The sequence below is a fragment of the Camelus bactrianus genome, chromosome 32, assembly GCF_048773025.1.
Source record: "Camelus bactrianus isolate YW-2024 breed Bactrian camel chromosome 32, ASM4877302v1, whole genome shotgun sequence".
NCBI classification, from domain to species: Eukaryota; Metazoa; Chordata; class Mammalia; order Artiodactyla; family Camelidae; genus Camelus; species Camelus bactrianus.
The window spans coordinates 21,507,827-21,530,102 of record NC_133570.1 but is presented as its reverse complement, the minus strand read 5'-3'; the positions used below and the strand labels follow the sequence as shown (position 1 = coordinate 21,530,102).

The 22,276-nt window shown below is 52.0% G+C and overlaps 1 gene segment (V, D, J or C); it reads right to left on the bottom strand.

Annotated features, from left to right (window-relative positions):
* Positions 1–22,276, bottom strand: part of LOC105066045 (immunoglobulin lambda-1 light chain-like) — a 179,289-nt gene that overhangs the window by 154,588 nt on the left and 2,425 nt on the right. Inside the window, 1 exon segment of the V gene segment in view lies at positions 21,046–21,349. Coding sequence covers positions 21,046–21,349 — 304 coding nt within the window.

Below are 22,276 nucleotides of genomic sequence, written 5' to 3'. Positions count from 1 at the left end.
CAGGATGGGTCCCATCCTTCGCATGTACCTAGTTCAGCAGAATGACTACCTTGGAGCTGCCAATAGGTGCCAGGCCCTTGGTGAGTTTTCCTGTACCACCTCACCTGGCATCATAATAACTCAACAGCGCCCTCTGCTGAAGGCACAACCTCTCCCCAGTCTAATGAGGAGGAACCTGCATTGGGAGGTTCAACGATGTTCCCAGGGTCCCCCAGAAAGCGATGAGTGGGTCAAGATTCCACACAGGGGACTGACCTCAGAGCCTGACCACTCAGTCCCCACCTTGCCCCGCCCTGCCTCACCCCCCCACCTTCCTGCCTCCCCCACCCCAGGCCCCTGAGACCCTCCTGTCACAACCCTCTCTTCTGTATCCTACATCAATAAAATATTCCTTATGATCCACTTTCGCTTCTAGATCTCTGCACAAACTATAACTTTGCGACTTGTCGTGGGGTTTATGGAAGCCTTCTTCCCACTGAGAGGGATGCTTGTAGCAATGTTTACTGAGAAATGTACACACTAGTGTTACTCATTTTGCACTATAATAAAGCTGTGCTTGATGGCTCAGCTTGATCTGTAAAATTGCATTTGCTATCTTATCTTCCAGAGGGAAGCTTTGTGGATATGTATAAATCCCCTCGTTTCTGGGTGGCCTCAGTGACACTGACTTGGGTGGAAAGTGGGGCAGCAGTTTCTCCCCAATGAGGCCTTTGTGTTTGGGATCCGCTGTCGCCTCCTGGTGGTGGGGACTATATGTTGCAGGCACAGTTACCCAAGGAAACCTCATCCAGCTCACCTGCTCTGTCCAATATGGTGGCCACAATCAAGGTGGCTGCTGATCATGCAGTGCGGGTGGACCCAGTAGAGATAGGCTGTCGATCTGAAATACCCAGCAGGTGCCAAAGATTTAGGACAGTGTAGTGTAGAATGTTTCAATATTTGTACATTTAATTCATATTGAAATGATACTTTCAGTGAACAGAATTAAGGCAAAGCTATCATGGAATCTAACTGCATCTACATCTCTTAATTTTTTTAAAGTGTCTATTGAAAAAATTTTTAAATGACAGATGGGCTTCAAATTTTATTTCTATTGAACAGGGCAGCATAGCAAAGTCACAATATCGGTCACTTCTGTTTGAAATAGGAGAGAGGACTTTCCTGCACGTTAGAAAATGTCATGTCTCAGCTGAAAGCATAGTGAGAGGCCGCAGGAAGGTGCTGAAGACCGGGGGTTCCGGGCTGGAGAGAACTTGGTGTGCTGCCGGGCTGCCACATTCTTGTTCTGACTTGGACCAAGGTGCTCAGCCCTGCACGCCTCAGTTTCCCCATCTGTGACCTGGGTTGTCAAGGGAGTGCTTTCTCACAGATTATTTGTGATTCAAGAAGGTAGTAAATAGGAAGAACTTTGATGGTGCTTGACAAGTAGTAAGCACTCACGAATGTTCACTCCTCTTATAACTGTTAACATCCTTATTCCTTATCCGGATACTTACTACACAGCACAGGCATTGGAACAGGAGTAGGAACATGATGAAGGAACAGATTTGGGGTTGTGACATTTGACACTGAGAAAAATTTCCGGCCACCCCAAAGTGCACACACGCGTGTGGGACACCTCACACTCACCAGCTGGAGTCCTAACCGGGAGTGCCTGAGGGTGGGACCTTATTCAAAACTGGAGCCAGTTCACATGTAATTAGTTAAGCTGGGTTCATGCTGGCGTGAGCTGAGCCCCCACCCCAATTCCGTGTGCCCAGTCGCCTCAGGAGCTCGGGTCTCTGTCCCCGAGGAATCTCTCAGTCCCTCCTGCTGGCCTCCTAAGTCTTTCTCAGTCCACCTGAGTCTTGGAATTTGCCTGTGCTGCCCGCAGAAACCGAGCTTCAGTCAGATTCCAGACCTTTGAATGCTGTGGGAAACAGGTTAACATTAGACTTTCTCTCAGGCCGCATGAGTGGTGTGTTAGAGACGGGGTGATGTCCCTGGTCAATTTTGGGGTCATACTTTCTCTGTTTTTGGATTTGCAGAGTTTAGGTTCGGTTGTTATGTCATCAGGTTCACTCGTGTTTTCTTTTCCAACGTCTAAGTGCTGTCAGTCTCACCCGTTGTATTTTGATCTTAGTTGCTGTGGGTTTCATTTGTAGAAGTGTAATAGGCATTATTTTTCAATGTTTCATGTCTCCACTTAACATGTTCAATCTTTCCTTGACCTCAAGAAAAAATGGAATAAAGTTTTAAACATTGCTTTTGTCTCCTTGTCTGGGCAATTCCAGGGCAAGCTTCAATTAATTAATTTTTCTACTTATTATGGCTCTTATTCTCCTGATTCTTTATAGGATATTTCTGATAGGATTCAGGTATTGTGAATTTTCCTTGCTGGGTACAGGTTATTTTTTATTTCTCCCTGTATGTTTGATTTTTCTTCCTTCCTTTCTTTCTCTCTTCCTTCCTTCCTTCCTTTCTTTCTCTCTCTCTTCCTTCCTTCCTTTCTTTCTCTCTCTCTTCCTTCTTTCCTTTCTTTCTTTGCTTCTTCCTTCTTTTCTTTCTTCCTTCCTTCTTTCCTTCCTTCCTTCCTTCCTTCCTTTCTTTCTTCCTTCCTTCCCTCCTTTCTTTCCCTTTCTTTCTTTCTCTTTCTTTCTTTCTTTCTTTCTTTCTTTCTTTCTTTCTTTCTTTCTTCTTTTTTTCTCTCTTTTCTCTGTTATTCCTCTAAAGTGACTTGGAGACACTTAAATCCTTTCTATATTTGCTTTTACATTTTCTTAAAAGTAACCAGGGTGGCCTTTCATATGGGGCTGATTATCTCCACTACTAGTGTGAGTTCTTCTGACTGGTCACCCTGAGGCCTTAATTTGGAGCTTCCCCCTCTGACTGGGGAGCAGCCCTCTTCTGATGTTTGTGTGATTCTGTGGAACTTCCTCCAACATCTTTGGTGGCTCCTTCCTCAACCTCAGGATGATGCCTCCCTCCTGGGAGTTCATCAGAAGGTTAGGACTATTTGCAGGCTGCAGAGTGCTCTCTGTGCAGATCTCGTCTCTGATACTCTTCCCTCAGGATGATCCATTTGTTTTTGGGATCCTTGGGAATTCACTCTGAAAAATGCATGCACGAGGTTGAATGAGATCTCTCTGGAAGGAAGCAAGGGAGGCCACTGGTCACAGCTGCATTGCGGTGACGGCTGAGGACTTGGGTTGGGGACGCTGCATGTCATCCTGAACTGAGGCAAGGACTTGGAGCCTTGGTGTCAGGCATCACTGGACCTGAGTCACACGCAGGGAAGGGGCTGGACCTTGGGGGAGCCCATTTCTACAACAACAGCCCAACCTGGTCAGGGCATAGTTGTGAGCTGGCAGAGTCTCCAAAACCAGTAGGAGGTGGATCAGCATGAAGGAGAGACTCCACATTGTCTGCTGCACTAGTTTGATCGGCTCAGGGACCTAGGTTGCCATGGGAACCTAAGGCGTCAGGAGCTCATATGACCTGGGTGGTTCTGGGGAGCAGTCCAGGAGAATTGGGCTGGTGAATGGCCAGTCACCGTCACATGGAAATCCAGGGTCCATTACCACTGAGTCTCTGTCTCCCTCTGTCTGTTCTCTCATTCAGGCCCTCTTTCCCCAACTCGTTTCATAGCCCAGACACCAGGACATCTTGGCCCAGCCACCCTAAGGCTAGGTCTGATCCACCGTGTACAGAGATGCCTGGAGGGCAGGGCTGAGGAGGGAAGACATCCTGGGAGCTCAGATCTGGGGGAACCTGGCTGATCTGTCACTGTTTTGTCCACAGGCTCCTGGGGCTGGAGGAGAGGGTGACACCGATGGGGAGGGGGTTTGTGTCCCACTTCCCCATCTGCCTGTGTCACTGTGAGCATTAGCACTGCTGTCTGCTGACTGACAGTAATAGTCGGCCTCATCGTCTCCCTGGGCCCCGCTGATGGTCAGGGTGGCTGTCTTGCCTGAGCTTGAGCCAGAGAATCGCTCAGGGATCCCTGAGGGTCTTTCACTATCTTTGTAAATGACCAGCACAGGGGCCTGGCCTGGCTTCTGCTGGTACCACTGAGTATATTTTTTGTCCAGTAGGTCTCCAGAGCAGGTGATCCTGGCCATCTGTTGCAAGTCCACGGACACTGAAGCCTGCTGGGTCAGCTCATAGGAGGTCACGGAGCCTGTGAGAGACAAGAGAAGAGGGGGCTTGAGGATGAAGGGCCCCTTCTCTTCCTGCCCTGAGGCTGTGCTTGGGCTGAGCTCCTGGTTTGGAGAAGACCAAGCTGAGAATCCACTGAGGGCAGAGCCCTGGGGGCAGCACCTGTGCAGAGAGAGAGGAGGGGCAGCAGGAGGGGGGTCCAGGCCATGGTGGAGGCGCCCTGAGCTCTGCCTCTGAGCCCACAGGTGGGGCTGCTGTCTGGAGGCCTCTCTTATCCTTTGAAGGGACATCCTCATGCAAATCTACTTCCTGGCCCTGTGTCCTTGGTGATCGGCTCCCAGCTGAGCAGAGAGCAGCTGGGCTCAATGCAAGATATCAGTGGGGGCCCCACTCCCAGGCCCAGGCCCAGGTCCCAGAAGTGCCTCTGATGCTGAGTGAGGAAGTGCTGCCCCCTGCCCCCAGCACGTGCAGGCACACCTCAGTCTGGGCCTGGGTGACACAGGTATCCTGTCTAGTGCTGAGGGCATTGCATGGGGGGCTGGGCAATGCTCATAGCATTTGCTGTGGGGACAGGGGTCACCAAGCTTCTTGAGAGGCCAGAATTCCATCTTTGGAAACAGCGAAGTTGGTCTTGTTCTCCTGAGCACATTGTGGGTCATTTATGTCGTGGTGCCTGTTTTAGTGAAATCCAGTGAAGAAGATCACCAGGATGTGGGGTGATAGAGGAATCTTTTGATGACACCAGAAGCAAGATTTATAAAAGGAAAATTTGATAAGTTGAATCTCACAAAAATTAGAATCTGTTGGTTTTCAAATATATTTAATGAGGGTAAAATAAACAAGTAATAGACACATAGAAAATTTTGCTAACCGTGTATCCAACACACACCTAGTGTTTAGAGTATGGAACGAATTCTCAGAATTAAATAGTAGGTCTTAACCAACACAGTCCATTTAGAGAATGAACAAAAGACAAGAGCAAGTATTTCATGGAAGAGGATGCAGAGACAAGAAACATGGAAATACACTGATAGGTAGCCATGAGGGTGATGCCGGTGCAGCAGCATGAGGTACACCGGCACACCCATCAGCACGGCTGAAGTGAAAAACAGTGACAGCCTGGATACTGCATAGCCGTGGACAATAGGGTCCCTCCTGCGACGTTGTTGGGATGTGAACTGGACTAGTCATTTAGAAAGTGTGGAAGCATCTGAAAAACCTAAATTGCAGTTGGGACCTTATGATCCAGCAACTGCTCTCCTGTCACTTTAGTTAAAGAAACGAAAGCTGGTGATCACAGAGAGCCCTGTGCATGGCTTTTTGGAGTAAATTCCACACAAAAGCCCACAAGGGAGACTGATCCGATGTCCTGCAGAGGGTGGCTGGGTCCCAGACCCTGTACCTGAATATTGGAACAGGACTCAGCCCTGAGGAGAAAGGGACTCTTAGAGCACAGGGCAGTTTTGAGAAATCTGCAGGGGGTTATGCAGAGCGAAAAATGGCAATCCTAAAAGCCTGAATTCTCTATGAGTCTAGTTGTTATTTCTTTGTAGAACTTCAGAACAAAATTAGAAATGAAGAACTAGGTAGTGGCTGCAGGGGTTAGGGGCAGGGAGGGGGCACGGGAGAGAGGAAGTGTGTGTTGTTATAAAGGTAACACAAGGGGCCTTGAGGTCGTGGAACTGAGTTACTCCTTGACCTCTCTGCTAGATTTCAAACTACATACATGATATTATCGCACAGAAATAAGCACACACACACACACACACACACACACACACACACACACACACAAATGAGTACACATAATGCTGGGGTACTCTGAGCTTGAACTTCGGGCAATGGTTTGATCAAACACTTGACCAAGAAGATGCACAGATGACAAATAAGCCCATGAAAGATGGTCACCATCAAAAGTCACTTAAGAAATGAAAATTAAAACGTGATGCCACATAGCACACGCAAGAATGACTCTGATAAGAACCTAATATGCCCAGAGCTCAGGGGGTGGGCAGCAAGGGGAACTCTCCTCAGTGGCTGAGGACCACAGAAAGCAACGTCGGGCGCCCACGCTGGATAATAGTTTGCCAGAGTCTTAGACAGGCGCTCCTGTACCTGCCGTAGGAGCCATCAATTCCATTCCCAGGTGTTTCTCTGAGTGAAGTGAAAACTTACGGCCACAAAGTACCTATAACAAGTGTTGTAAATGTTTTTTGTGAAATTGTCAAAGAGTGGACTCTCGATCCAACCCTAATTTTAGAAGCGTGGAGGATAAACCAACTGAGGTGCATCCATGCAGCGGAATCTACTCAGTAGGGGGCCTGCAGTGAACTATTAGCACCGAAAACAACACAGACGGATCTCAGGTGCATCCCACTGGGTGAAAGAAGCCAGAATCAAAGGGCTCCCTTGTGTATTGCATTTCATGATGTTGTGACCAGGACCCAACTGTAGGGACGGACAGCAGACCAACAGTCCCAGAGGTGGGGCTGGAGGAAGTGACGACTCCAAAGGCGCCCGGGGAAATTATGGGAATGACTGAGCTGCTGTCTGCTGCGGTGGTGGGATGCTTACATCTCTACATGCATTTATAAATACTCATAGAAGTGTTTCTAAAAATTGTGATTTTTAGTGTATGTAAATTACAACTTAAAAAAGAAAAAAGAAACAGGGGAAGAAAATTCCCAAGGGAAAAGTCTCACTTACAGTTTGTGAACAGCAAGTCCAGAGAAAGCAGAGGACACTTTCCTCAGAACAGGGAGGGAGGGAGGGAGCAGGTGTGGGCAGAGACGGACCCTGGCCTTCAAGGCTGTCCCTGCCAGGCCAACCTGACCATCTCTCTCAGACCTTGGCTCTTGGCAGCCCCCTCCCTGGCTGGTCTAAATCTTAAGCACAGAAGGAGTAGACTTCATTGGTCCCACTTTTCCATCTGTGTCCTTACTCCCTGCAGTCTGTCCCTTTGTCTTTCAGAGACTCCTTCAGACTTTCTTACAGTTCTTAGCAGCACAGACACCAGGGGTGTGGAAATGCTGGGACCCACATGGCGGTGGGTTTGTTCCCTTCCAGTTTTCCCCATCCCTCCAGTGTTAGGGGACAGGACGTGCCACACGAGAGGACATGCAGGGGCATGTTTGGGACAAAGACACTGCAAACCCATGGAGAGAACAACCCTTTCCCGGAGTGGGGGGATGTGATGCGATGGCCCTGTGTCCCCTGAGAGTGCAGCCAGACTTGGGTGACAGAGGTCCCTGCTGGACTGAACCCCAGGACCCTCTCTACTTCTGCTCCCCTCCCACCCTGTCCATCCATCCCCGGGAGACCAGTCACCCCACCCCTCCTGCCTCAGTCAGGCTATAGGGAGCTCCTGGACTCTCCTTGTCATCCCACTGTCACTGGGGGCCCCGCTAAGGTGCAGGATCCAGCCATGAAATCCCATGTGACCCGGTGAGGTCATGGCACAGGGTGAGGGTTAATTTGGTCAACATAGCTGCTCGCCGTGGACCCAGTGGTCTGGGTGTGCATGAAATTTCTGCCTATTCGGTGGCTCAGATGAGCAAGCAGATTCTGAGTCTGATGCTGGATAATCTGGTGACCACAAAAGGAGATGCTGAGGTAATTACCACTGGTCAGATGTGTCCCACTGACTGTCCTTCCATTCAGGACCTCTGTCCCCTATTCATGGCCGATTGAGACAACCCCAGGACACACTGGTCCAGCCAGGCAATGTTTCACCCCTGATCCAGCATGTGAAGAGCTGCCTGGAGGGCGGGGGGTGGGCGGAGTGCAGCCTGGGAGCTCACATCTGGCGGAACTGGGCCAGACCTGTCACTGCTTTGTCCACAGGCCTTCTGGGGCTGGAGGAGAGGGTGACACAGATGGAGGGGGTTTGTGTCCAATTCCCGATCTGCCTGTGTCACTGTGAGCATTATCACTACTGCTGTCCCACACCTGACAGTAATGATCAGCCTCGGCCTTGGCCTGGGCCCTGCTGATGGTCAGGGCGGCTGTGTTCCCTGAGTTGGAGCCTGAGAACTAGTCCGGGATGCCTAAGGCCTGGCTGTTATCACCATATATGACCAGCACAGGGGCCCGGCCTGTCTTCTTCTGGTACCAGTAAGCACTTTTACTTCCAATGTTGTCCCCAACACAGATTATCTTGGCCGTCCATCTGTCCCGGATTCACTCACACCGAGGGTGACTGAGTCAGTTCGTAGGAGGCGACAGAGGCTGCAGGAGAGAAAGGACACCTGGGCTGGAAGATGAAGGACCTTTTCCCAGGAGACCCCAGCAGCTGACCTGCATTGGGCCCCAGGGGTTCCCTGGGCCCCCAGAGGCCCCTTCCATCAGTCTCACCCCCAGTGACCCACGGGCATGGTGGGTGGATGGAGTCCGTGAACAAATGAGAAACCTGCCCCCCTTTCTCTGGCAGGTGCAGCCCCTCGGGGCTCACACAGCACTGAGCACAGTGTGGGATGTCATCCCTTCCAGCCCCTCATCCTGCAGCAGGACCACCAGCCACCTTCACCCACTGGCAGCTCCCTTCTGAGCTCAGTCAGAGCCAGGCTTGTCCCCAGCCCTGGGCGGGTGTGGATGTGATCCTAGAGGCAGCACCTGTGCAGCGAGCCAGGAGGCCGAGGAGTAGAGGCATCCAGGCCATGGTGGAGGTGCCCCGATTCTGCTCCCCGGGGGCAAAGCTGGGCAGGTCTCCCCCCAGGCCTCTCTTATCCCCTTGCTGGAGAGAGAGCTGCCATCATCCAGGGGGCAGCCTGAAGGTCTCTGTGATTTCAGAGAAGGGCTCAGTCCCAGTCCCAAGGGACCCAGAGAGGGAGGGGCGGGCCCTGAGACTGCGCCCTCAGCACAGGGGCTCCTCCTCTGCCTGCTGGTCCCAGAGTCTGGGGACATGTCCAACCCTCACTATGCCCTGGACTCACTCCTGGATGGCACGGCCACTGAGAGCCCAGAGATGAATCTGTTCTATTTCAACCCATCTGTAGGTGACACTGTGAGGCTTAGACAGGTGCAGGGTCCTACCCCTGATCACAGCTCCTGGGCTCCAGAGAGGGGGTAAACTTCGTGCTTTGACAAAGTACATGGATTGTTACAGAGCCATCATGTTCTGTGTCTGCCCTTGGGTGTGAGCTCCTGGGGCAGGCTGCATGCTGTCCTCAGTGTCCCTATTTTGCATCCGGGGCAGGAACTGACCGGGAGCTGAAAGAACTGTTTGCTCTGTAGGAGAGTGAGCGGGGGCTCAGGGCTTAACAGCTCTGCCAGCGAATGTTTATCACAATCAACATTCCTTGCATTGCTGCGGAAAATATATAAGCCCTAAACATAATTATGTTGTAGATCCAGAAGAGTTTGTTGAGTGACTGCTGTGTGTCAGGTCCAGGGAATCGGGAAGTGGGGAAATGTGGTCCCCTCCCTCTTCTGTGAGGGGGGAGTGGAGGGACAGGTTGGGGACGGTGGGGGAGCCTCCAGGGAGCAGGAGCAGCTGTGTCTGGAGGACCTGGGCTCTGAGCGCAGGGGAGGAGGGGATGTGAGATCACAGGGAGGACTGGTTGTGGACAGTGATGCCTTTTAGCAGGGTATACGTGGGCCGGACATGGGGGTGGGGCCAGGAAATTGGCACCACCTGTAAGAGCCGGACTGGGACACTCGGAGACAGAAAATGTGTATTTGAGAGCGAAGGTGACACTGTAGAAGGACACCTGACCTCCAGTGTGAGGTGGTGGTTACATACCCCCTGCATGTGGATCCCCTGATGCACAGGACACGCCCACTGCAGGTGAATTTGCCGTGTGACTATGCTGCCCCCTGGCGGCTGCTCTGCATATTGCTGGAGGCTCAGGGCGTCCTCTGTCCTGGTGCAGATTGAGAACCACGGCTCAGGTGTGACTCCCCAAGCAGGGATGGCGGGCCCCAGGGCCTGTCGTGCTCATCTCTGCGTGGCCCCTGCCTGCCTCAGACCAGGCATGAGGGGCTGAGGCTCGCTATGAACATATGAGCAGGCTCATTTGCAGGGGGAGACGGCCGGACCCCAGCAACATCACTGCACAGATCTCTGGGGTCACGGGAAGTTAATGCGTTTGGTTCTGGACTTGGTCTTGGGGGACACATGACACAGGGACTGACTTTTGGTGGTGCTGGCTGTTGGTGCAAAGCCAAACAAGGGCAGAGGTAGCTAATGCTCCAAAGTCAGAGACAGGACGACACCCACCCACCCAACATTACTTCAGATCCACTTTCTTCTAGCAGATAATCCTTCCTGCAAGTCAGTGTGGACAAGACACAGACCTGGCCTTCAAGGTTCCATCTAGATGGTGGGGTATCCTAGTGGACACTCTTGGGTCTGGGACAAAGGAGAGAGGCACCCCCAACATTATTCCCATCTCTCATCTTCTCTGTTCACCTTAAAGTCAGACGATGGCTATTCTCAGGTCTCTCTCTTCCAGGGCTGACCTTTGCCCCAGTGCTGGCCCCTGATACCAAGGCTGTGTGCGACGGGATCCTTGGTTTGGCAGGAGACAAGTAGTTCTGTTTTGCCACCAATGTGGAGGTGGGTGTGGTCCACAAAGTCCCTTGGGACCAATGGAGTAATCGGATCATGTGACAGAGACTGTTGGTGTTGGCCGATGATCCTGGTATCCCTGGAGCTGAAAGACAGTGCAGCCTAGCGGTTGTCATTCATCTGTGTCAACACAGCACCCCATGTGAGAAAGACTTTTGCAGCTACTGAGCCCCAGTGGAATCTATATTGTGACTGTGAGCCCCTACGTCCCCTTGGACCAGACACACCTACTGGGACCAGGCAAGGCCTGGGCAGCCGGGTCATGGGTGGGCATGCGCAGTAGCTCTCTGTCCTCAAGTAGAGGAGGTTGATATGAAGTCAGGCCCCCTCAGGTCCTGAAGCCCATGGGGAGCTGCCTGAGGAAGCGACCCAAACACCGCTGAGCCCAAAACCTGCTTCAATGTCTTTTCTCCAGAAACCTGCACCTCTGGCCTGGTGGGGAGATGCCTATGACCAGTGTTGCAGAGGAAAACCCTTCAGGCGGGTTTGGAGAGGTTCCCGGTTGATATGAGTTAGCCATTGGTCTTCCGCCCCCATTGAGGACATCCCTGAAGGACAGCAGTGGTGGAGAATTCTCCTGGATAGATGATTGACCATTAGAGCAGGGTACCTGGTCCACTTAGCCTGGACACAGAGGTGGCTGCAGGAGGCTGTGTGCTAATTTATGGGCTGAGACTCAGAGTTTGGCTGGACCATCAGAGACGTGGCAGGAATACAAGGAAAAGTTATAAGTAGAACCCCCACAAAGGGACCCGGAGATTCAGTTCTTTGTGTCCCATGAAATGCTTAGCAACATGTGTCCTGAAAAGGAAGTGGTATTAATAACCATGTGGACATGAGGACCGTCTCTGTGGACAGCAGTCCACCTCTCTCTTCAACCATCTCCATGACCCGGCGACCCCATGGGAAGGGGAGGATCAGCCACGGGCTAGTCAGGATGGATCCACTGTCTACAGCCGACTTGCCCACGGCCACTTCTGTCACCAGCCTGCCAACAGCAGAGACCAGCACGGCTCCCGTGGGACACCCTTCCCTCGGGAATCTGCCAGAGACTCGGTGGTGAGTGGATGACATCAGACCTCTTCCAGCGTGGAAGGGGGAGCCCTGCTCTTACTGACAGAACTTTGCTGCAGACTGGGAGTTGCCCTCTCTGACTGCAGTGCTTCTGCCCCAGCTGTTCTCCCCGGACTCATAGAATTCTGTGTTTCCTCACGGGGCTTCTGACCGTGAGCTCATTCCACATGAGAAGAGGGGCTGCCGTGGGCCCAGGCTCACTGGCTTCACCGGTCCCACCTCTTTGCCCAACATCCCGAGGCTGCTGCCTTAGTGATGGACCAACAGCCGATGGAAGAGCCGGTCACTCTGCCAGCCAAGTGCCAACACTGTGTGGAGGCGGGTAGTGCCCTCCAGGTGTGAGATATGCTCTAAATCTGTGCACAATATATGATGCTCCTTCCATCACCAGGATTCACGGGGCCAGGATTTAAGGTGAGGGCGTGGGAGGGCTCCATCCATATCATCCCTGGGACCTGCTGAGGACATTTGCTCCCTGTCCCCTGACCTCCACCCTGCTGGCCTGGGGTCTTAGTTCTGAAGGGGAAATGCTTCCACTCAGAGACACGACAATAATCCCATTTCACTGAGAGCTAAGACTTACTTGTGATTTAGGGTCCTCCTGCCACCCTGGACGTCCCTCTGTCTGTCTCCACTCAGGCCCTCCACACACTACACACACCTTAGGCACAGAAAAACCATGACAGCCCCATCCTGCCAGGCAGAAATCCACCTCTGATCCACCGTGTGCAGAGCAGCCTGGACGGTGGGGGGAGGGCAGCCTGGGAGCTCAGATCTGGGGGAACCGGGCCAGACCTGTCACTGCTTTGTCCATAAGCCTCTAGGGGCTGGAGGAGAGGGTAACACAGATGGAGGGGGTTTTATGTCCCACTTCCCCATCTGCCTGTGTCACTGTGAGCATTATAACCACTGCTGTCCCACACCTGACAGTAATAGTCGGCCTCGTCCTCGGCCTGGGCCCCGCTGATGGTCAGGGTGGCTGTGTCCCCCGACCTGGAGCCAGAGAATCGCTCAGGGATCCCTGAGGGCCTGCTGTTATCATTATAGATGACCAGAACAGGGGCCTGGCCTGGCTTCTGCTGGAGCCAGTGAGAATAATAGCTTCCTAAGCTGCCAAATTGGCAGGTGATACTGGCCGTCTGTCCCAAGGACACGGACACCGCGGAGGGCTGAGTCACTGCAGAAGAGGCCACAGAACCTGCAGGAGATGACAAGAGAGTGAGGGTGGGGATGTGTGTCTGAATCTCTAGGACCATGCACCCCACAGCATCCCCTGTGCTGAGCTGATGTTCAGGGCCAGGCTGATCCCAGGGTACCCTGGGGTCTGAGCCCTGGGGACAGCACCTGTGCAGAGAGAGAGGAGGGGCAGCAGGAGGGGGGTCCAGGCCATGGTTGAGGCGCCCTGAGCTCTTCCTCTGAGCCCACAGCTGGGTGTGGGGTGTTGTGGCCTCTCTTATCCTCACAAGGGACATCCTCATGCAAATCTACTTCCTGGCCCTGTGGCCCTGGTGACCAGCTCCCTGCTGAGCAGAGAGAGCAGCTGGGCTCAACAGAGGATGTCAGTGAGAACCCCACTCCCAGGCCAGAGCCCAGGTCCCAGAGGTGTCTCTGGTGCTGAGTGAGTAACTGCTGCCCCCTGCCCCCAGCAGGTACACACACACCTCAGGCTGCGCCTGGGCTTCCCCTCTGGGCCTGGGTGACACCGTCATCCTGTCTAGTGCTGCGGGCATCGCAGCGGCGGCTGGGCAGTGCTTGAAGCATGTGCTACGGGGACAATGGTCACCACGCTTCTCTGAGAGGCCAGAATTTCTTCACTGGACAAAGTGAAATTGCTCATGTACCTTTCAGGAAGTCTTTTCTTAAAATATATCCATTTATTTTAGAAGAAAAAGTTAGATGATTTGTTTGGCTCTAGGGTTAAGCAAGAATTGTTTGGTGATGCCAAATACATGATTCGAAAAAGAAAGATGAAAACATTGAACCCCATCAGTATCAACATCTTTTGTTTGCAAACTCTCTAAGGGGGATGAAAAAAACCAGCAATAACAGACTGAACGAAAACCTTGCAAAACACATATCCAGTGAACGACTAGTGGACAGAATATATAAACACGCTGAAATGTAACCAGTAAAAAGAAAAAAATGACAAGACTATTTCACTTAGAGAATGGCCAGTGGACTAGAAGAAGCAGTTTGTGGAAGAGGACAGCGAGGTGATAATGAGCTTGTGAACAGCCCTCCCTTATCAGCCAGGAGGGAAATGCAGAAGACACCACAGTGAGGTATCGCTTCTCACCTATCAGAGGGGCTACGATAAAATCCAGACAAACCCAAATGCTGGCAAAGATGTAGAGAAACTTAGTTGCACATACATGACTAAGGGAAGTGTGAGCTGAATGCACTGTGTGCAGAATGTCTCCGAAAGAATTCGCAGCTTCTTAAAGAATTTACCTTGAGGTCACCATACACCCCGGCCATGCACACCTGAGCATTTATTTTAAAGAAGTGAGAACTTATGGTCACAGGGAAATTAGACGCATTAGTCCACAGATCCTGAGTGCGGACCAGCCCCGGCTGAGAGCCGTGCCGACGTCCTTCAGTGGGTGGCTGACTGGGTCCCAGACGTTTGGACCGGAACCATGGACCAAAAAAAGGAATGGAAAGGACCGGATGCTGAGCGCACAGGGCAGTTTGGGTGCATCTACAGGGGATTATGCAGAGTGAACAACGCCAATCCCAAGGCGACGTGCTATGTGATTGTATGTTTTTCCTTCTATCCATCATTTCTAATGGTTTTCTTTTCCTTCTGTGATTTCATCCCTTTCCTATGGTTCTATGTCAAGAATCTGAAGAAAGTTTGGAAATGGAGACCAAGGAACGATGTCAGGGGTTACGGAGGGTCCCGGTGCAGAAGGGAGAGCCCTGATCGTCATAAGGAGCCCCCTTCAGCCTGCCTGTTGGGGAGGGCAGGGGGCTGTGCCCGGGTTAGAGCCGGAGGGTCTGTGGGCTGGGAGGCCACTCTGGCCGTGCAGGGCCATTTCCACGGGTCTTGCTGTAAAATTCAATCTGCCCGTGTCTGCTTTTTAATTGTGGGATTTCCCCCAGTTACCATAGACAGGATTCATAATACATTTCTGTGAAAATGTCTCACCTTGCTTCTTCTTTAATTTTTGTCCCATGTCTTCCTCATTGCTGCTTTGCTTTTTCTTTATTTTTAATTAACTGAATATTTTTTATGATTTCATGTTCACTTCTTTTATGGCTGATTGGCTGAAACTGTTGTTTAAGTTGGTGCTATTTAAACGTTGGCTACCAGGCCCACTGGACATGCCAAACTTGCCCAGATATTACGCCGCTTCTCACGCAGGGCACAGACACATCACCACGTGTCCCTCTTCCTCTCAGAACTTTGAGCTACACGAGCGTGTGTTTGCCTCACTACACGTTGCAGACCGTGTTGTACACTGTTATTCTTTTCTGCTCTAGAAATTTCTTCAAGAGATTGTGATATGAGGCAGAGCTTCTCTCTTTGTGCACGTGGCCACGTATCTGACCTTCCCATTTCTTTGTGTGGATTCCTATTTCTATCCGGGTGTGAGGGGTCCTTGGCCATTTCAGGCTCTGAGGCTCTGCTGGTGATTGAGTCTCTATTTGGGGGTCTGAGAATGTTGTCTTCTGCCTTCCATTTGGACAGGTATTTCCAGTGAGTAGAGTTCAGAGTGGACACGGCATCTTCTGTTGCTGTTGTGTTGGTTTGTTTTTGCTTTTTGATTCTAAAGAGACGGCTGCAGTGTCTGCTTGTGTCCGGTGGTCTCGAAGGAGGGAGGTCCTCAACTCACGGTGCTCCTTCCTCTGGGAAGAACGTGTCCTTTCTCTGCGTCTGCTGTTGTGAGTGTCTATTTGACACGGCTTCTAAGGACTCGACGTCAGTGTGTGTTGTTGTTGTTTTTGTGTTTCTTGTGCTTGGAGTTTGTGGAGCTTCCTAGATCTGTGGGTTCCTAGGTTCCATTGAAATTAGAATATTTTTAACCAGTATTTCTTCAAATATTTTTTCTTTCCACCTCCCTGACATATTTTCTGACTCTGAGATTCCAATGCACCTGTATTAGGCTTGTGGAAATTTTCCTACAACATGTGATGCTCTGTTTGTTCATTTTTCAAAGTTTGTTTCCCTCTGTGGTTTTGTGTCTTTCCCACGGTTCTATGTTGACGATCACTAAGCTTTTCATTGCTGTGGAAAACATTGTCCTTCTCATGCAGTGTAACTGCATCTCACTGTGGTTTTCATTCCTAGAGGTTTAAGTTTAAGTTGGGTTTTTAAACCATATCTCCCTAGTCTGTAGTGAACATAGGCTGTCATTCCTCTACCCTCATGAACAAGTGGAGGAGGAGGATAACCATTGCTTGAGCATCCTTCCTGCCACATCTTATCATCTGTGCAATTTCATAACCAGATAGGAATTGTATCTTGGGTGACACAGACAGGGAGGGGGTTTGTGTCCCACTTCCCCAACTGCCTGTGTCACTGTGATCATAACTACTGCTGTCATATGACTGACAGTAATAGTCAGCCTCGTCCTTGGCCTGGGCCCCGCTGATGGTCAGGGTGGCTGTGCCCCCCGACCTGGAGCCAGAGAACCGCTCAGGGATCCCTGAGCGCCTGCTGTTATCATTATAGATGACCAGCACAGGGGCCTGGCCTGGCTTCTGCTGGTACCAGTGAACATAACTGCTTCCTAAATTGCCTCCTTGGCAGGTGATCCTGGCCGTCTGTCCCAAGGACACGGAGACCGCAGAGGGCTGAGTCAGTGCAGAAGAGGCCACAGAACCTGCAGGAGATGAGAAGAGGGTGAGGGTGGGGACCAGGGTCTCATCCCCTACGACCACGCACGCTGAAGCATCCCCTGTGCTGAGCTGACATTCAGGGCCAGGCTGATCCCTAGGTACCCTGGGGTCTGAGCCCTGGGGGCAGCACCTGTGCAGAGAGAGAGGAGGGGTAGCAGGAGGGGGGTCCAGGCCATGGTGGAGGTGCCTTGAGCTCTGCCTCTGAGACGTGACAGCAGGGCTGGGCTCCTCAAGTTCCCTCTTATTCCCCTTTAGAACCTTTGGGGCTGAAGTAGTTAGTGTTTATGCAAATGCCCTTCTCCTCTGGGGCTGAAATTTGATCCAAAGCAGTTGTGGCCTCAGGACATGTGACTCAGGAGGACAGACTAGATCCCCCATTTCCTCCAAGCAGCTCCAGGGCAGGGAATCAGCCCTGGCCTCCAAACTTTACCCTGGAGGATTCCTGGAATCACTCGTGGATCTGGTGCATAGATGATCATCTGTTGATGGTGCAAGGTCCTTAGTGTGACAAGTTTCCTGGACATTTAACATTCTAATTATATTTACCAATACTTCCTGAACATGACTTTTTCCCTGTGTGGTCTCCAGCCTCCAAATCGGACATCAGCTCTCACACCAGGCAGGAGTGTGCCTGCAGGAATGTTCCACCTCTTCTTCTTCAAACAGCCCACACAGGACGTGTTTAAATCTTCTGTGCAGTCTCTAGGATTCTGTGCATAGCAGGAGTTCTTGTGCCCCTTGTCCAGGCTGCCACATGCTAATTTGAATACTCTCCTGGGACATGGTCTTCCCCTGGGAAGGTCACTATCTTTGCAGGTCACCCAGATCCTCTTTCATTGCACCTCTAGGAGTTTGGACACTGGCTTGGTGAGCAAAGCCAGGCATTGTGAGGCTGTCAGGCTGTTCTTTCTTTCCATGAAGGAGAGACACATTCAGCCAATGAATGATCAGTCGGTGACAGTCCAGATACCAACCCAGTTCCTCCCTGGACCTCGTTTCAGATAAAGGCAAAGCCTTTGGTATAACTGGGTGTCTACTATGTGGTTGGGGAGGTATTTGGAAACAGAACAGGTGCTTTTAATGGTGACTGTGATTTACAGCACCCACACCTGGTAAAGCGTGATACTGGTGACCGAGTTAAGGTCAGCACTTCGGACAGAGAAGCGGTTGTTTGCCAGTTTCTTACGCACAGCTCCCCACCGCAGGCGACCTGTCTTCAGTGTACCAGCTCATCGTAGGCTGACCTGTGGACCTTTCATTCTCTGTCCTGCTTTCCCCACGGGCATCGTCCCCACTGTGTGGTGGCATCACTGGGTCTCCCCCAGCCTTACCTCTGCTCTTCTCCATCACTTCCGTGATAGGCGGCCCTCAGGCAAATCCCCCACCCAGCTTTCTGCTTGCCCCCAGGGATGAGTCCCAGCGGGGGGAGCACCTGCCAGATGAAGGGTGCATGGAAGCATGGCATGCTGAGGGCTTTATTTCTGTGTCCCTTCTTCTGTCACCCACCCTCCCTGGGTGTGAGGGTCATCCCAGCTGCGGAGGGCTGCACTGTGACACTGATGGGAAGTGCAAACGGTGTCGGTTGAAAAGAGTCACAGCTGGGCCAGTTCCCCACAGACACGGACGTGGCCCCCCAGTGCCCCCTGCTTCTCGCACATCTCCTTTCTCCAAAGAGACTTCAGGCCTGAAGGACTCAGGTTTGGGCCTCCGACTCCCTGGGTACTTTCTTGAATACCTCTAAGTGAAATATCTCAAGTTTACGCTCTACCTGAGCTTAGAAGTCCTCGAGTCCAGCCAGTAGCTTGCTATCAAATACTGTCCATGTCTTCTGGTACATTCTGACATAAAGGGAAAGCGTGTGGTCATTTGGAGACTCCCTTTTGGATTCACCGCAAAGTCTGGTTATTTATGTGGACCTGGGATTCATTGCTCTGGGCTGGATGTCTATTTAGTAAGTCTTTTCCCAATCCTCGAGGGAGCGACCGAGAGAAGATGGAGTCGGGGGATGTGACCCTCCTCCATGGGGCTGGGTTGGGTATTTTAGACATGTTGATGAGATTAGGTGGTGGCCCTCACATTGTGAGATGGATCAGCCAGCTGCAGAGATTTGGGCGGCTGAGGCACCAATAAATCTCTGGAGATTATTTGCCTCTGGGAGATTTGAACCCTAAATGGAGCCCAGGGACTCCCTGAAATGTGCTGTTGACTTCCAGTCATGTGATAAGGAGATGAGAGAGGAAGGAAAACAAAGCTGTTTGCATACTATGTGTATACACACATACACAGACACAAACACACAGACACACGCATACACACACACTCATAATGAAGTAAAGAGGAGACACTCCTGACGCCTGCAGCCCTCACATCCGTGGCCGGTCCCAGAGGCACAGCCGGGATCCACAGCCCCCTCCTTCTGCTGCTAGGGCTGCATTTCCTTTGTCTTCTGCAAGCATCTCAGATGGTCATGATACTTGACCTTGGGGTGGGGGTGGTGACTCAAACTTTCATTCATGAAGGTTCTGGGCTATGAGCAGACCTGTTTGGACTGTCGGGTCAATCTTGGTTTGTGGTGGCCCACGTTGCTGAGTCCTTGCCTAATTTCTGGCCCGGTCACCATTAACACCTGTTCATGAGGCCATGGGATGAAGACAGAGAAGGCTGGGAAAGATGCTGCCTGGGACCTGCAGAGTGAGTCATCCTGGCCCTTTATTACAAAAGTCCCTCTTCCACTCAGGTCACCCGTTGGTGACTGTTCACAATGGACACAAATATGTTCACTTCTTTTTAATTTTTTTTGCCCATCTGGAGTGTATCTTTCCGCAATTTAATTTTTTGACCAACTCTCCTATCATGTTTCTTCCAAGTCCCTGACCATCCAGCCAAACCCATGAATCGGTGTATAATTGCACGCTTTGCCATTTCTCCTTCCAAAAGTTGCAACCAGGTGCGCTGCTGGAAGTGCTGCCCACGGAGGGTGTCCTCTCACTGTGTCCCTGGAGGACGCCCCGAGCAGGGCCGCAGTGACGTGGCTGCCCACTTGTGCTGTGCTCTTTGCTGGGGGAACCTGGCAGTAAAGTTCAGTGGGGCAAATGGCACCCAGTTCATGGCGGGCAGTTCAGGCCACATGGTAACTATATTCTGAAACTGGAGAAATGACCACAGGATGGATTCAGGGACCCACCCGAGCCACTTTGTGACAGACCCAAGATAAAACACCATTCACAGTTCTGCTGATCTCCAGAAGCCCCGACTCTCACTGGAGGGCCACGGTGAGGTTTGGGGGTCCCAGTACCAATGTCAGTTCACAGCCGGGGACCAGTAGTCCCTGAAAAGTCTGATTATTTCCTTTTCCCCAACACACAGTTACCCCGATAAAGGCTGTTGGTGCTTTTGGGGAAGCCCGGGAGAAAAATCAACAGTATGAATTCTCTGTGATGCACCGGAGCTCCCCCTCCAGGGGACGGAGCCTCCCTTTCCTTCATGGGGGTCTGGGTCTGTAAACTGGCTCCAGGCTGGGAACCCACTGACTGAGGGCTGTGACTCTCTTTGTGATTTGAGTTGAACTTTTGCTCACTGGACCTACACGTGTTTTCCTTATAAGCGCAAGTAAGTGTTTAGCCCTATTCCTGCCTATTTCACCCCTAGGAATACCTCGATCACCAAGCCAGGGTCACTGATCTGTGCCCGGCAGAGTGTTCTGATGGCCGCTGGGACTCTGCTGGCCATGACCATAACCCTGCACTTGGGAGGGGAGGGGCCCCCTGCAAAGGGCTGGAGAACCCAGAAAGCCAGTGATTTAATTCAGTTTGAGTCCAGAGGCCTGTGACTTGAGATCAGTGATGTAAGTTCTGGTCTGAGTTCAGCAGCTGAAGACCCAGCAGTGCCAGTGTCCCAGGTCAGGAGAAGACGACGTCTCTGATGATGTGGAGGGAGCACACACCCCTTCCCCCACCTTTTTGTTCTATTCAGACCCTCCACTCAGGGACCCTGCCCACCGCCGTTGACACCAGTGATCTTCTTGACTCAGTCGATGGATTCCAGTGCTAATCTCCTCTGGACACAGCCTCACAGACACATCGAGCCATGGTGTTTTCACAGCAGCACGGGCACCTCTTACCCAAAGCAGGAAGACATGGACCATTAACCATCACACTGCTGATGAAGACCTGGAAACAGTGGCCCGTTTGGGACACATTTCTCCAGGGAAGAGGAAGCGATTAATCTCCCAAGGGAATGATGCAAGGTGCATGTTTCCTTCTCCTTCACTGTGGGAGGAGAGAGATGTCCAGACATGTCATGGCCGAGCTGCATAAGCCTGCTGCTCAGGGTGTGGAAGCATCTTTTGAGCAAGGAGAGAGCCTGTGAGCTCAGAGAATGTTTTAGTCTCACTTCCCCATGAACGTGGACCACTGTGCACATTGTTGCTACTTCTATATGAGGCACAGTAATAGTCAGCCTCGTCCGCAGACTGGAGCCCAGAGATGGTCATGGAGGCCGTGTTGCCTGACTTGGAGCCAGAGAAGCGATCAGCAATCCCCGAGGCTCGTTTATTGACCTGATAAATCAGGAGTTTGGGGGCCGTTCCTGGGAGCTGTTGGTACCAGGAGACATAGTTTCCAGACCCAACATCACTGCTGGTTCCAGCACAGGAGATGGTGACCGTCTGTCCTGGAGTCCCGGACACCGAGGAAGGCTGAGTCAGGGCAGACTGGGCCCAGGACCCTGAAAAGAGCAAAAACACAGTCAGGTCAGTTCAGGCCTGGTCGCCAAGTCTCCTTGAGGACAGAGACACTAAGGACCAGCCAGATGTTCCCATGTCCCTTCCCTGGAGCCTCACCTGTGCCCTGAGTGAGGAGGGTGAGAAGGAGCAGAGCCCAGGCCATGGTGGAGACGCCCCAGAGTGCTGCCTTCTGAGCCCCCAACCCTGTTCCTGGTCCCCCAGACCTCTCTTATCCCCTCCCCCTGATGCAGAGGAGGGTGGGGCCTCCATGCAAATCTGCTCCTGCCCCTGCTTCCCTCACCCTTGACCTGGCCCTGGCCACTAGATTCTCTACATCCCTGGAAGGTTATGTTGATCAGGGGATTAAAGTCTTTGACCCATAGATGTCTTGTAAATAAGAAACATGAATTGTATTTAGCTGGTTTGCAGGGGAGAAACAGCCAGCTGTGGCCCTGCTTAACGTGTTCCTGGACCTTCCATGTCCCTGCTGGGATGGGACTGTGTCTCTGGGACCCTTTGTGCAGGGGACACTGTGCAGTGCCCTCTGCTGGATGCTCACTCCGCAGAGCCTGTACTCTGGTAAAGGAGGTGCCCATCTCAGGGAAGCACCCGCTGTTGGCTGGGTTCTGGCTGGCACCCACCAGCTGCAGCCTGCTCACCTCCCCACCCCCACCCATTTGTTCTGAAGCATCTGCCACATCAAATCCACGAGCAGATCACTGACCCCCAGGCCACCCCCACAGGTGCCACTGAGCACCAGGTGCACAAGCGTGAGGCCTCCCAGGAGGAACAGGGGACACCAGGCAGGAGCTGCATCCTGACTCCGAGCGTGCCCTCCCAATTCTGCCCTTTGCCCTCTGCGCAGGGCACTGTCTTTTTCCTCTTTTGATTCTCACAGGAGATACGGGATCCACAAGCCCACTAGCCAG